Consider the following 16,122-nt stretch of genomic DNA (forward strand, 5'->3'; position numbering starts at 1 on the left):
ATTTAGGGGTTGCTGATGGCGTCCTGTTTATTATTGCTGGCATTAGAAGGTATCTGATTAAAGTTATTGAATTGAAAAAACAGAATCGTTTTTCAAACACATCCCGTATCTAAGCAGATCAGATATTTGGTTCCTGGATAGAAAAAAAAAATCCTGTGGCATACTGGGTCAAAATCTTAGGCTTCAAAATATGCTAATTTCTGGGCTGGAATGGGTGAGGCAGGTAGGTGGATTCCTCTCTAGCTTCAGAATTTCTCCCAGATGCTGTGTTCTGCTAATTCCACCATGGTCTCGACTTGGGCTAGAGACTCCTTGGCTGTTTGTGAAGACACACAGTAGGTACATAGATTGTAATCGGCTGGTGATAGAATATATAGGCTCCTGAAATCTATCTCGAGGCTTCAGCTACCCATCATTTTCCCAAATCGCCACAGAGCAGACACCTTCTATGTGTTCTTCCGAGTAAAAGAGTTAAGGTCGACAGAACGCCCCTAACTAGAAGAGATTGGATCCACCAGCGTCCTCTAGTGGTGCTCGGCACCAAGCAACCTAAAAGCAACATCCAGCAACGCTGCGTCTCTGCCTATCTGCTGGACTGTACCACTCAGGATCCCACACAGTTAAGGGAGCGGTCCTTGGAGGGCATAAAGTCTACACTGATCCCCAATCTCTTTTAGGATGGGGTACTAGACCCACAAAGGCAAAGTGATTTGGCCCAGGACTCTGAGAATTTCTCTAGAGGTGGGGGTTAGGTCCACAATCTCACTGAGAGAGCCTGCAGCAGAGTTACTTTGCAGCGGCGTCGGGGGAGCTGACAGAGGCTAGGGATGAACCCCATCCCAGCTCCTGCCTGATGTACTCTACGAGATGCAGGAACCACAGACGTCGTCTCTGATCTGCAAAGAGCTTGAGTTTCTTGGATTTAAGACCGCCAAGCTGGGCACTCCGCAGCCTCCACGTATCCCTCGAAGAAGTGGGAAGCAGGTCTTTACAGCTGGAGCCCGTGTAGGTGGAGCAGAGCGTGGGCGGGGCTCAGGATCGTCCGGCAAGAATCTGCTGCTGCCCCACGCTCCAACCTGAGATGACGGCCAGCAAGCGAGTGGCTAAAGTAAGCCTGTACAAGATGATTCTTTCCTTGTGCTTACCCCCCCACCCCACTTTCTCCTCCTGCTCTCTGAACACTTTTATTTGGTTACCAGGGCTGGCTGAAACCCAGGCATCCTCACCTTCTCCCATTGAAGGAGTGGGAGAAGGGAGGGGTGGGGGGAGGGGTGAGGGAGGAGGGGGGAGGGAGAAGAGAAGGGGGGAGGGAGGGAGGGAGAGGGACTGATTGAGACAGACTGGAAACAAAGTTGTCATCAGCTTCCGGAGTTGTAATTGGCGCGAGAATGAACTAGATTTCTAAACTGGTTTCAGTTTCAATTCTGCTGAAAATTTATTAGTGGAGCTTATCTCAGGCACCGGAAGGGCTCTGTTGCGCCGTCTAGTGGATACACCCATAATTTGATACCCACCTTACCCAAGGCCTGAGAAGCCAGAGATGCTGTTGGGCTGTGGTGAATGGGCAGATCCTGGAATAAAAGTGTACAGAATAGTCCCTGGAATGAGAAGTAACAATTTATGCCCTGAGTAGGTTATTAGTATGCAGTCCTGCTACAGATGCTAAACGCCTACTTTGTGCCAGGCAGCAGGGGCAAAAAAGGAACAAAAATCTTGTTCCATTTGAATGTTCATTTCTATGTGGGACACTATTTGGTACTATGTAAAAGAATGGAAAGAGGGTAGTCTAGAGGTCTGACTGGAACCAGGATTGGAGATCACGGAGAAGAAACACTGGTGAACTGGTGCTGGTACCTCCAGGCTTTGAGTCTCCCCAAAACACCCCTCTAGTCTGCAGAATTGAGAGCAAGGCCTCCTCAGGAGACAGGAGGGATGATTGCTGTCCTCATCTTCCAAAAAGAAAATTCTTTTAAGGTGGAGAAGTCCAGAGCAGACCCAAACCAGAACTAAACTTTGTTGGTTTTAGGCTGGTACAAAATGGGACAGAGGTTAATTGCTACCTCAACGCTAAGAGGTAGACTGACTTTTGTTGCTCCGGAATCTTCAGCACCAAGCAGTTTGCTTTATCTAACTCTTACAACAACTGTGGGATAGCTGTGTCTTCCCATTTCACGGAGGAGGAAACTGAGACATCGGGGAAAGTAACATGGCTGACCAGTGATATTCTGCAGAGGTAATGGGGCTGGAATTTGAGCTCAGGCTGATAAGACTGCAAACTCACAGAGCCTTTAATGGCCCGTCTGTTTTCACTTTCGATTCTCCTAAGTCAGGTGACTTACTAACAGGCTTTGGGAGGAGCTGTGTGTCCTAGCTTGGGTTTCAGCAGTCATAGGAAATTCAGCCAGAAGTCATCAAAACGCATTAAAAATCTAAGTACTCCCAGTGGTAAGAGAGAAAATTTCCCTTCTATATTTTTAAATTTGTGTTGTTCAGGTTGGCCTTAAACTTGATATGTAGCTGACAATTTAAATTATTTAATTTAATTTTTTTGTGTATGGATGCCTGTGTGTATACCTGTTAGCTACCTGCAGGCCTAGCAGAAGTCACTGGAGCTAGAGACGGTAGTCAGTCACCATGTGAGTGCCAGGAATGGAACCCAGCTTGTCTGATCCTCTGGAAGACCAACAAGTGCACCTAACTGCTGGGCCACCTCACCAGCTCAACCTTTAATTTCTTAATTCTGTCTCCATCACATCCCCTAAGACCTGGGATCATAGATGTGCACCACTTTATCAAGTTTCATGCAATGCTGGGGATTGAACCCAGGGCCTTGTGCATGCTAGACAAACGCTCTCCCAACTGAGCTGCATCTTCATCCCAGAAAATGTCCATTCAAGATCTGGGTTATACCGAGGCCTTTGCTCTTGCCCAAGCTAAGGCACAAGTTATGCTTGTGGTAAGCTAGAATAGGCAAATGAATGGTCCTGGCTGCAAGTAGAAGGCTTAGAGATAAAAGGGAGTGTGGGGAGTTTATATGCTTGGGAGACGGGTACAGATGCTGTGCAGCTGTGAAGGATGCCACCCCCAAGCCCCTGGCTTAGGGGAACTTTCTCCCTGCCTGTGTGTACACAAGCCTTCCTCGACTTTATCTCTGTTGACATTTGGGGCCAGATCATTCTTTGTAGGATGTTTCATCAGTACCTCTGGACTTTACATGCTGAATTGTGGCAGCACTCACCCCATTTGTGACAGTAGGAAATGCTTCTAGATATTAGCAAAGGCACCCTGGTGGGTAAATACACCCCTGGATGAGAACCACTAGTTTGTATCTATTCATGTTTCCCAGAGCTGCCTTGAATGTGTGAATGCTTTTCTTTTCTTTTTTTTTTTTAAAGATTTTATTTATTTATTATATATGAGTACACTGTAGCCGTCTGCAGACACACCAGAGAAGGGCATCAGATCTCATTACAGATGGTTGTGAGCCACCATGTGGTTGCTGGGATTTGAACTCAGGACCTCTGGAAGAGCAGTCAGTGCTCTTAACCACTGAGCCGTCTCTCCAGCCCTAAATCTTTTTTTTTTTTTTTTTCTCGGAGCTGGGGACCGAACCCAGGGCCTTGCGCTTCCTAGGTAAGCGCTCTACCACTGAGCTAAATCCCCAGCCCGTGAATGCTTTTCGAACCACCTCCCCCTTCTCAAAATGTGAAGACCTGGAGTCCTTGGGTGTGGTCCTTTGGTCAAATGCATGCACCATGGTATCCTGGGGACTTTGGATGTGCTGGGGGTGTGGTTCAGTGGCAAGGTACCACCTAGCAGGCTCAAGGTCCTTAGTCCCATCCTCACTACTGCAAAACCTTTGGGTTGTTCTGCAGTGAAGAAGCTTTATAACTCATCTTTCCCAAATGTACTTAGCCATAAAGGCCTTTTCCTGTAGTAACTATTAGTATTCCAAGGGGGACCTGCACATGCTTGTCCTGTCTGGGCCCTCTGCCTTGTCTCTATGTTTTTTCGCTTGGTGATCTCCTACCTACTCTTCAAGGCCTATCTCACGGCCGCAGCCTCTGTGAAGTGTCCCCGCTCCCCTCCTTCCTGGTTGTGTGCCCATTCACACCATTCATGGCCTCAAATTTGTTTCCGCTGTTACTCCAAAGATGTTCTTGGGGGCTGCATCCTGTCTTAGTCAAGGGTCAGCAGAGGATGTTCAATAAACTGCTCTTGGGAGAAATCAGGGATGCCCAGGTGATTAAGCCACATTTCTGAGAAGGCGAGTCGCTCATTGTCCCCTGTCTACCGTGTGTGATGTGCAGCGTTTCTCGCCTGGGCAGCCTGGATCAGTCCTTTACCCTTAAGGTGGTATGATGTGGTGGCGGGGAATGGATGCGTGATGGCCTTGCCATTCATTCTGCCAGTGCATATTGTACTGGAAACTCAGATATTACTGAAGAGAGAGGGATAAAATAGGACTCTGTGAGAAAAAGGGCAAGAGGACAGAGTACCTTGCCCTCAGAAAGAAGGCTCCTAGGAGTTCTTACTATTTGAGAGAATATTTGAGATCACCTAATCCTTACACTGGAGCCTACAGCGTTGTGGTGAGGCTGAAGCCAGGTAATTCATTAACCACTCAGCATTGGGTCTCACACCAGCTCAGTGTTCCCTAAGTTGGGGCTCTGACCTTTCTCTTTCTGCTCTTAGGATATCCTGTTTGGGCTTTCTGTGGGGCTGCTGCTGTGGGGCTGAATTTGTGAGCACTTGGCTTACTACCCTTGATGTGATCCCTACAGGAGCTGGACGATCTTTCGAAGGAGCTTCCGCCATACCTGCGCCACCTGTCTAGCGATGATGCCAATGTGCTGGTGTGGCACATGCTCCTGCTGCCAGTGAGTGTCTGTGGGGACCCTTTGGAGACTTAGGTCAGCATGGGCAGGGAGGGTCAGGCCTAGGATCTCTTCCTGGAGGTTGTGGTGTGTGGAAAGATCTGTCTCTAGACCAATTGCTTCTAAGTCCAGTCAGACCAATGAACACAACAGAGACTTTAGATGTAAGAGGACACCCTCCTTCAGACCTGTAGCTACTGAGTGTCCCATAGAAGAGTCAGCAGACGAAGAGTCAAAACCAGAGGAGGCCAGGTGGTGAACATGAGGGCCTGAGTTCAACCCTCAGCACCCATGGCAGAAGTCGTAGGAGCCGGTCATCCCAGAGCTAAGAAGCTAGAGACACGTCTGTGGAGATCACTGGCTGGGCAACCTAGCTCACTTGGTGATTTTCAGGTCAGTGAGAGGCCCTGTGTCCCAAAACAAGGTAGTGTAAAACACACACACACACACACACACACACACACACACACACACACACACACACACACACACATACACACACACACACACACATTTTGAGATAGGATCTCTCTAGGTAGCTCTGCCTGGTCTGGAGCTTACTATGTAGACCAGGCTGCTTTAAACTGTAGAGTACTGACTCCCAAGTCCTGAATTAAAATCATCTGCCACCATGTTTCATTAATATAGTTTTTGACAAAATGAGACTACCTTGGGTGTTTGTTTGTTTTTTGATGCAGGATCATAATTTGCCTAGATAAACAATACCTAAATAAAGAGGTTGTTTGTTTGTGGTCTGGTGTCTGTGTAGCCCTGGCTGTCCTGGTACTTGCTCTGTGTATCAGGCTGGCCTGCTTCTGCCTTTGGAGAAGGCTAGGATTAAAGGCGTGCACTGCACTGCCTGGCTAGAGGAAAGGTAAAACAGCCATGCATCCCTTTCTTAATTAAAGCTCTTGGAAGAGAAGCTGGTGGTCTGATTTTTTTTTTTTTTTTTTTTTTTTTTAGCTGAGGACCGAATCCAGGGCCTTGTGCTCGATAGGCAAGCGCTCTACCACTGAGCTAAATCCCCAGCCCCTGGTCTGATTGTTTAGAGTCTGTGCCTACCATGCGGTGGTCTCACCTTCTCTGTCCACTAACCTGTAATCTAGAAAACTAGAGAAAGGCTTGAGTAGGCCTTTCTCCTTGAGGAAGGCTGAGTGGGTCCAGGTTGTGTCTCCCAGTGTTGGGATGATGACAGTTATGGAGGAGGAAGAGCAGGTCAGAAGGAAGAGGGCTGTCATAAGGAAGAACTAGGAAAGGTCATGTGTGGGAGATACTATGAAATCGGAGGATCTCTATGATTGGCTCCTCAGGCCAAAAACTTCCCAGCCAATCAGGACTCTGGGGGAGGTTTGTTAGGCTCTAGTTGTGCCTAGGACCTGGGTGAAGACTGTAGCTGTCCCACATGGAGGGAGAGCAGGGGCCTTGGGGGTGAGCCGACCTCTGGCCCCAGAGGTCTCAATTTACATATTCATCCATGGGGCCTGTCAGTTCAGCTTCATGTGTCAGAGCTGCACTGGCCTTGTAAATCTCACTGTCAATTGACCACTGTCTGGAGGACCTGGAGAAAGGAAACACTGAGAACCCTCACCATCTTAAGAAAGGAGAGTTCCTTTTACAGATAAGGATGTAGAAAACTTGGAGGTTAAGGAACATGCTCATGGTTACACAGAATAAGGTGGCAGGGCAGGAGCTCAGCTGGCTCCAGAGTTTCTTTTCTTCTCTCCTACCTTTTCCTCCCCTCATCTCTCTAATTCTCCCCTTCCCTCCCCTCTCTACCTCCCTCCCCGTCCCTCCCTTCCCCTTTCCTCTCTTCCCCTCCCCTTCCTTCCTCCTTCCCCCTTCTTTTCTGCCCCTTCTCTGTGTTTACAGTCATGAATCTGTGGAAGCAAGAGGTTGGCTTAAGCTCTGTCCACTTTTGTTGTTGTTGTTGTTTAGACTTTACCCTGGAACTTTCTATGTAGGCTAAGCAGCCAAGCCCCAGGGATCTGCCTGTTTGCACTTCCTGATTACAAAGGTGTGCCATCAGGTCTAGCTTTTAGTTTTTTTAATTCGGTAATTTGAGGGACCCAAGTCAGGTCTGAATGCTCACAAGGCAAACACTTCATGGAGGGAGCGTCCTACTGGGCCCTTCCTTTCTCTTTTCATCTTCCCTCTCTGTAGCCCAGGCAAGCTACAAGTTTTCTCTTCTTTTGTTTTGTTTGCAGTGCTGAGACCCTCAAACCCAGGGTCCACGTGCTAAGCATGCACTTTGCATGCATGCTGCGTTTCCAGTTCAAGTCTTCTGTCTGAACCAGTACATGGATAGTTTTCAGTCAGAACATTTCTTATTTAACCCAGAGTGTGGAAAGTAGTACCACTCTTTCGATAACGTGAGATGGAGGGTGAAAGCCTTTATCTGGCCGACTTTCCTCAAAGATTCGAGATGGAGTCCTGGGGAAGCTCAGTCACTTGAAGAGTCACTTGAAGCAGAATGGGAGCAGGCCTAGGCCTCAGCTGTCTGTCAATAGATGGGACACAAAGACACCCAGCTTCCCCCTGAGGGTCTTACCTCACCCTTCTCTCTGCCTCCCAGGTGCAGGCTTCTCTGTTTATCGAGACCATGAGTTGGGCATTTCCGTTATCGGCCCAGGAGTTGCTTCCTGCCTTAATTCACCACAGCCAAGCCCAGTGTCCATTTTGCAATCTGTTAGGGAGGAGCACTCAGCTAGAATCTTGACTCTGGGCTGAAGACATAGCTCAGTCATAGTGGATGGGCCTCTTGAGCATGTGCTCTTGGGTCCATTCCAACACTCAGAACAGAACACAACATATTTGACTCTGCTTAACCATTGTTGTAATTCTAGCTGTTTTTACCCTGCATTTTCAATAATGGACATTCTAAAAGGACTTGGAGCTTTGGCCCTAACCTGAAGGACCCTGATCTCTGTGCTGGATCATTCTGGTCTCCTCTCCTCTCCCCTTTCCTCTTCTTATAGGGTCTCATGTATCCCAGGCTAGCCTCAAACTTCCTAGATAGCTGAGAAAGACATTGACTTTATCTACCACCCAAACGCTGGGATGACACACGTGCACCATCACACCCTGTTTTATGTGGTGCTGGGAACTGATCCCAGGGCTTTTTTCATGCTAGGTAAGCACTCTGCTAACAGGGCTGCACCTCCACCCACTGGAATGTTATCAGAGAGCATGGAGTAGTGTTCATATGTGGGTTGTCCAGTCTAACAAGTACGGAGTTTCCACTTCACAGCGGTCACGGTGGCCTGGACATTACATATACTCCGAACTACAGAGTCCTTATCGGAAGATGGAGATGCTGAGATACATGCCTTCCGTACTTATCAATAGTAGCTGGCACATGCCCGTGCCACCGTACCTTTCTAAGTCTTTGAAACAAAATAACAGTTATTCTTATCTAAGTCCTATGAAGGGCCTGGAGAGATGGCTCAGTGGTTAAGAGCACTGGCTGCTCTTCCAGAGGTCCTGAGTTCAAGTCCAAGCAACCACATAGTAGTTCACAACCATCTGTCATGGGATCTGATGCCCTCTTCTGGTGCGTCTGAAGACAGCTTCAGTGTACTTCTATATAATAAATAAGTCCTATGAAGACATCTACTGTTATCACTGTAAGGGAGCATAGAGAGATGCAGTTACTTGCTTAAGAGACTACTAGTAAGGGACGGAGCCAAGACTGCCCATGCAGGGTAACTTCAGGGCCTTTATATCCCCTGCACTCCACTCTACAGGCTAACTAATGTGTGCCATCCCTAGTCTCAGGTGGTCCACGGTAGGTGTCCAGGAGAAATCTTCAGGTCATGTGATCTCAGTTCTTCTTGTACTGGCTTTTGGTCATCACCAAACCCTTGTCTACTCCAGCCCCCAAGTTTGTTTTGTAACTGAAATTTGCTGTGTAGTCCAGGCTGACTTGAACTCACTCTGCAGCCCAGGCAACAGTCCTACCACTTTGCCTTCCAAATGCTGGGATTATAGGCTTGTGGCTTTAAGTCTAGTTTTTTTTTTAACTTATGTATATGCCTATTTTGCCTTTGTGTACATATCATCATAAAGTATAACCAACTTTAAAGTTCTCTGTCTTTAAAGAGTTTAGTGGTACCCAGAGGATAGTTCTACCAAGCAACTCCAGCATATAAGGCCCAGGGAATATCGCAGAAAACAGGACGGAAAAATCGTAATTGTCAGAGAATCAGGGAGTTCGCTGCGAGACTGTATCTCGAGCAGCATCAGAAGCTACACCCATAAAGTCTCACCAACATGACCTGGAAAAAGACATCAGTAGATGTGCCAGACGGGACTGGGAAACTTCAGACGACTATGGAATTCTGGCAGTAGGAGGAGTGGTCTTCCCCAGGGAAGAGTACACCAGTTGGTTATCTAGTACCACATGGTCAGCCCTAAAAACATACAAATGAGGAACATTACACATACATATATTTAGAAATATATGTATGTATGTTTGTGTGTGTATTCCTAATATATATGTGTACACACACACACACACACACACACACATACACACACACACACACACACACACACACACACACGAGTTTGGAGGAAGGACCAGGCAGAGAAAAATTATGTAATTATATTATAATCTCAAAAATAAAAGGGTAAAGAAGAGTTCAGTGGCATTAAGTATATTATGCAGTCACAATCCCTCCATTTCTAGAACTTTCCAACCTGTACTTCAAACTCTGCCTACATGTGATAACATTTCCCCCATGCTTCCAGCACCTCGTTAGCACTCTTCTGTTTTACCTTTCTGGGATTTGACCATTCTAGGCATTCTGTGTACAGTCTGAGCATTTGGAGTATTGACACACGCACCATTAGTACAGTATATGTTGGTCTCTGTCTAGCTTACTTCATTTATTGTGATGTCTCCATGGTCCATTCAAGTTGTATTGTGTGTTACACTTTTCTTACCTTTTAAAGATAAATATCATTTCTTTGTAATATGTGTCTCATTTTATTTATTTGTTTTCTTCAACTGTATAAAAAATATAACCGGGCTGGAGAGATGGCTCAGTGGTTAAGAGCAGTGTCTGTTCTTCCAGAGGTCCTGAGTTCAATTCTCTGCAACCTCATGGTGGCTCACAACCATCTGTAATGGGATCTGATGCCCTTTTCTGGTGTGTCTGAAGACAGCGACAGTGTACCCACATAACATAAAATAAATAAATCTTTAAAAAAGAAAAAAAAAGAATAAAACAAAATAAACAAAAATACTAAGTGTAATGGCCTGGTTTCAGAATGTCTGCTCTAACTTTAGAAGTTTATAGAGATATATAGAGTTTAGGACCGGACAAATGTTTGTTTGAGTGATTACATTAACGTGATGTTTTTATTTGTCACTTCATTAAAAAGTAAAGTGATTTTATTAAAAAAAAATTCTCCTGGGTATGGTGGTTCACACCTTTGATCACACCTTTTATTCAGGGGGTAGAGGAGATGGCTCTCTGAGTTCAAGGTCAGCCTGGTCTACAGAGCAAGTTCCAGGACAACCAGGGTTACCCAGAGAAACTATGTCTCAAAACAAAACAAACAAAATCCTTTGAGGAGCACTGGAGAACGACTCTGTGGTTAAGAGTGCTGGCTGCTCTTGCGAGGACCTGAGTTCAAATCCCAGCACTTCCATGGTGGCTTACAGCCATCTGTAAATCCAGTCCCAAGGAAGCCAACACTTTCTGACTTCCACGGGCATGTGGTACTCACTCATCATACACGCAGACATTCATACATATAAAATAAATGAATCTTTAAAAAAATTCTTTGGGGGAGGGGGAATAGAAGAAGGATTTTGTCAGGAGGTGACAGAGGGGAGGGGGCAGTGAGCGGGATGTAAAGTGAACAAGTAAAAAAAAAAATTAAATTAAAAAAATTCTTTGAGGAAAATATATCAAAGTGGAACGCATAAATCATATTTTAATTTTTGGAGAGCTGCTTTCTGGTTTTCCATAGTATCTGCACCATTTTTACTTAGTAAATTTTTTTCTTTGACAATTGCACACCTATATCATTCACACACTGGTTGCTCTAATGCCTGCCTTCCCTCTTCCTTCCTCACACGCCTGTTTCACGTGATGACTCACGGATCTTAGCCAGGGCTGGCCTCATGATTTTCTGGGTTTCTTTTCTTTCTTCTTCTTCTTTTTTTTAATAAGCAAAGGTGAGGTTTATTACGGAGCCCTATTACAGAGATCTCCGGGCCGACACGTATCCCACGCAGGAGACAGAGGAGTTGACCGATTTTCTGGGTTTCTGCCCCATTTTTCAGATGAGAAGTCTGAGGTTCAGGGATGGGAGGTGGCTCACTCATGTCAGGTTTTCTGACACGGTGCTCTTCTGGGACTCTGTCCTCCATCTAATTTCTAAGGCAACGGGCAAACGCTTATATCTTCCTGGGAATAGAGCAGAGGCCACGCAGGACCCTGGGATGGGGAAGGGAAGGAAGGCCAGATCTAAGCTCTTGGAGGAAAGCATCTTTCAGGGAGTTGTACCTTCAGAACAGAGCTCAGTCTCTTCTCTCTGATCAGGACCAACTTCCCTATCGCCTCAAGGCCTTCGGTCTGCGGATTGATTTCCCCAGGGAGTATCCACTTAAGCCTCCCACTTTGAGATTCACCACCAAGATCTACCACCCCAACATCAGTGAGGATGGACTGGTGTGCCTTCCCCTCATCAGCACTGAGAACTGGAAACCTTACACCAAGGCCTATCAAGGTAGGGTGGGCCCTACCCAGGCAGATGGAGAGGGGGGCTACTGGGTAGGGTTGTTGTGGGCTTATTTTGATTTAAAGGCTTAAAAGAGAAGAGACAGGGAAAGGGGTGTAACTTGGATGCTTTCCTTATATACGTAGGTCTTAGGGTCACTCACCTGTACCATATAAACTGGGTGTGATGACCCACACTTTGGGATCTCAATGCTTGGGAAGTGGAAGCAGGAGGGTCAGAAGGTCAAGGTCACCTTCAAGGGCAAGGTAATTGAAAAACAAAAACAAACAAACAAACAAAAAAAAAACACTCCCTGAGCAAGCCTAAACCTGGTGCGGTCCACAGACCCCACAGTGGAACAATTGAACCAACAACTCACATAAGTTGTCCTCTGCCCTCTCCACGAGATCTGTGGCATTCATGTGCCTTACCGCACGTGTATGTTGTGTGCGCACTTGCAGGCACATGCAAGTTCAGTTCCCAGCAACCACGTGGTGGCTCACAACCATCTGGAATGGGATATGATGCCCTCTTCTGGTGTGTACTCATATACATGAAATAAATAAATAAATAAATAAATACATACATACATACATACATACATACATACATACATAAATAAAGTTAGTGTGAGATGAGCTTCCTGTTGAATGGAAAGATGTTTCCTGAGACACTGGATGGTCAGCATATTCTTGAAGGTGTGATTTAGACATTTAGCCATGGTGTGTGTGTGTGTGTGTGTGTGTGTGTGTGTGTGTGTGTGTGTATGTGTCTGTCTGTCTGTCTTTGTGTGTGCATATGTGTGTGTCTGTGTTTGTCTTTATGTGTATGTCTGTCAGAGAGAGAGAGAGAGAGAGAGAGAGAGAGAGAGAGAGAGAGAGAGAGAGAGGTGTTTGACTGCAGAGGGAAGATCTGGGAATAACAGGACTGTCATCCTAAACCAAGACACACTGAAGCTTAGGTAAAGGACCTACAAGTGCCGAGGGGCAGAGTGTGGCTAAATCTAGCAGGTGTAGGGTGTTGATTAGTTTTATATCAGCTCAATACGGGTTAGAATCATTTGGGAAGAGGGGTTCTCGACTGAGAAAAAGCCTCCATAAGATTGGCCTGTAGGTAGGTCTGTCTGGCATTTTCTCAGTTGAGAAAAGATTGATGTGAGAAGGCCAGCCCACTGAGGGCGGAGCCAACTCTGGGGAGCTGGTTCTGAGTTGTGTGAGGAAGCAGGCTGGCAAGCTGTGAGGAGCAAGCCAGTAAGCAGTGCTCCTGTGTAGACTCTGCTTCTGCCCCTGTCCTGATTTCCATCAATGATAGGGTGTGACCTGAGAGTTGTAAGCTAACTAAGACCTTTCCTCAACAAGTTGATTTTGGCCATGGTCTTTCATCACAGTCACAGAAACCCTGGGGCATGTAGCAAGCCTCTTGATATTGTAAAAGGATGATGCTACAATATCCGTGCTTGAGAACTGCATCACCAAGCGACCGTCCCAAAAGGCAAAAATAAATATGTTTAATAAGCTTATAAATTTGAGTTGAGCCCCAAGTCGAACACCCCCAACTCTAGAGCAGTAACAGAACTTTCCGTGGTGCTGCAAATGTTGGATGCGTCTCCGGTGAATGATTAACGTCATAGTCCACCTGCAACTGGAACCCAATTCTTACTTGTACTGAACTTTCATGAATTTAAACTTAAATAACGTGTAAACAGTGGTGACCGTGTTGGACAGTAAAACTCTAAAGTCTGTGTGACTCAACCTGGATGCCAGACTGTATCTGCCCTGCTCAAGAGCCTTAATCCAGGGAAGCAGGGATCCTTGGGGTTGAGGGAGACACAAGAACTGGGCGTTGGATGAACCCTGGGGGCTGTCATGCTCTCTTCACTAGAGCTGTAAATGAGGGCACAGACATGGTGCACGCACCTAGAAGGGTTGAATGCCTCCTCCCCGGGTTCCCAAAAGCAGCTGAGAGATTAAAAGCCACCGAGGCAGCAGTGTTGTTCATTCTTTTGGTTCAGAACCCCTTTATCCTAAATAAAAGTTTCTTGGAAATCCAAGTCTAACAGAAAACTAGGGTGTTTGAAAGATGGCTCATAAGTTGAGAATGATAGCTGCCCTTGCTCACAGGAGTTCCGTTCCCAGCACCGACATTAGGTTCCTCACAACTCTCTGTAACTCCAGCTCTAGGGGAGCCAGCTCTTTGTTCTGGCCTCCAAGAGCATTTTTCACACACGGGGGCACACATGTTAAAATATTGAAAGTAAAACAGAAAACCAGAGTGTCTGTTAGTAAAAGTGAGACCCTCGTGGGTCTAGCGCAGTAGTGCCTAGCCCAGCCATCATCAGAGAGGATTCCTTCAGAAGCTGATGGGAGCAGCTGCGCAGAGCCACAGCCAAAGATTAAGTAGAACTCGGGGAACCCTGCAGAAGAGGTGGGGGAAGAATTGTAGGAGCCAGAGGGTTTGGGGACACCAGGAGAACACGGCCCACTGATATCCGCTAAGTAGGGCCCACAGGGGCTCTTAGAGACTGAAGCGGCAATCACAGAGCCTGCATGGGCCTGCACTGGGCCCTCTGAAAGCTGTGCTGTGGTGGTTTAGTTTGTTTTTTTGTGGGTCTCCTAACAACGGGAGTAGGGGAGTCTCTGACTCTTTTGCCGGCTTGCAGGATCCTTTTCCTTCTATCAGGTTGCTTCGTCCTGCCTTGGTAGGAGGGTTTGTGTCTAATCTTATCGCATCTTGTTATGCTCTGTTTGCTTGTTATCATGGGGAGGCCTGCTCTTTTCTGAAGGAAAAGGGGGGGAGAAGTGGATCTGGGAGAGAGGGAAGGTTTGCAGGAGGGACTGGGTGGAGGGGAAGAAAGGGAGGCTGCAGTCTGTATGTATTGTATGAGGGAAGAATAAAAAAGAAAAAGAGTGGGGTTGGGGATTTAGCTTAGTGGTAGAGCGCTTGCCTAGGAAGCGCAAGGCCCTGGGTTCGGTCCTCAGCTCCGGAAAGAAAAAAAAAAAAAAAAGAAAAAGAGTAAAAGTGAGGATCGAGAATCCCACGGACCTCGTGAGAAGCTCCTTTGAAGCATGGCGGATAGTTTTTTGAACACTATGGATCAGGGGTGCCGGTACCTGTTGGCGATCCTAGTACATGGGAGGCAGAGGAGCTTGGGTTTGAGGTCAGCCTGGGTTTCATAGTAAGACTCTGTGTAAAAGGAGAGGACTAGGAAGAGAACTACTAATCCATGAATCATTCATGAATCTTCTGACCTCAGCCATCAAGAATGAGAGGGGCATCTTCTTTGGCTATGGAGCCATACTAAGTGATGGTACACACTTGCGGTACCCTGAGGATGGTTGAGGGACTTCAGGAGAATCTGGGGACAAGTAGCCCTTACCTCCTCCCATGGTTCTTCTTGGTCCTGATGCCCTTCTCTGCCCTCTCCCCCAGTCTTGGAGGCCCTCAACATACTGGTGAGTAGACCGAATCTGGAAGAACCTGTGCGTTTGGAACTAGCTGACCTCCTGACTCAGGACCCGGAGATGTTCAGGAAGAAGGCAGAAGAGTTCACCCTTCAATATGGAGTGGACCGACCCTCTTAATTCTGGTTCTGAAGCCTCTCTCCCTGGATCTTCTGTGGATGGATATCACAGGAAGGCCATCCTGTGCCGAAGGTTTCCTTTGTATTGCTAATTATGAATATTGTGCCCAGTGTGTATGTATGTGTTGGGGGGAACTGTGTGGTGGGTACTCCTTCCTGGAGTCATCTGGCTGTAGATGTACCATTCCCACGTCCTCGGTGGCTCCAAAGCCAGTGGACGGACGTTAGGTATGCACAGTTTCAGGCCTGCTTTCTAGATAATCCATCTTAGGTCACCTTCAGGTCAATTGGCAGAAAATTGAATGCCCCAGGGCCTGGGCACCAAGGGGTGAGAAGGCAGGACTCTGCTTGGAAGACAGGGCCTCCAGAAGGTGCCGGATTTACTGCTGAGTGATTGAAATCAACCCCATTGTAATTGAAAACGTTAAACATTTTATTTTCTGTTGATGACTCACAAAATAAAGTAACTAACCTCCACCCAGAAGTCGGACTTCATGTTTCTAAATTGTTTGCTCTCTGACTGGATACATTTCTGTGGGCCAGGCCTTAACCTGGGATTTGTATACCCCCAACCTCCTGTCCAGGGGGGCTCCACAAAATGTGTGCGCTTGTCTGCAGATGAATTCCAGAGTTCAGTTAAGTTTTCCCTGAGTGGATGGGATGGTTTGGGGGTTTGTTTTTTAAAGTTTGTTACATTTTTATTTATTTCGTGTGTTTGTGTAGTGGGTGAGCACATCGTGGCATGGGAATAGAGGTAAAAGAACAATTTATTGGAGACATAAATTTCTCCTTCCACCATGTAGGTCCTGAGGATTCAACTAAGGTTGCCGTCTGGCTTGATAGCCTGCACTTTTTTATCTAAGCCCCAGGCTGGCTGGGGACTAACAAAGCATGTGACTCAGCATCTAGTGTCTATCCCCCAATACATTATAA

The 16,122-nt window shown here is 46.7% G+C and overlaps 1 protein-coding gene across 2 annotated transcripts; it reads left to right on the forward strand.

Annotated features, from left to right (window-relative positions):
• The first annotated feature begins 615 nt into the window (after positions 1 to 615).
• On the forward strand, positions 616 to 15,673 carry Ube2l6 (ubiquitin-conjugating enzyme E2L 6). 2 transcript variants are annotated; one of them, NM_001024755.1, is given in 4 exon segments: positions 616 to 1,108; positions 4,785 to 4,880; positions 11,432 to 11,618; positions 15,039 to 15,673. In NM_001024755.1, coding segments are annotated over 4 exon segments (462 nt in total). In that variant the 5' UTR covers positions 616 to 1,081; the 3' UTR covers positions 15,191 to 15,673.
• Positions 15,674 to 16,122: the final 449 nt, after the last annotated feature.

Source organism: Rattus norvegicus, chromosome 3 (genome assembly GCF_021556685.1).
Source record: "Rattus norvegicus strain SHRSP/BbbUtx chromosome 3, alternate assembly SHRSP_T2T, whole genome shotgun sequence".
Lineage (NCBI taxonomy): Eukaryota > Metazoa > Chordata > Mammalia > Rodentia > Muridae > Rattus > Rattus norvegicus.

Excerpts from the sequence above, each read along its gene's own strand:
- Ube2l6 (XM_087650830.1), top strand. Across the intron at positions 11,619-15,038 it reads TTACACCAAGGCCTATCAAG|TCTTGGAGGCCCTCAACATA; the intron begins GTAGGGTGGGCC and ends CCTCTCCCCCAG.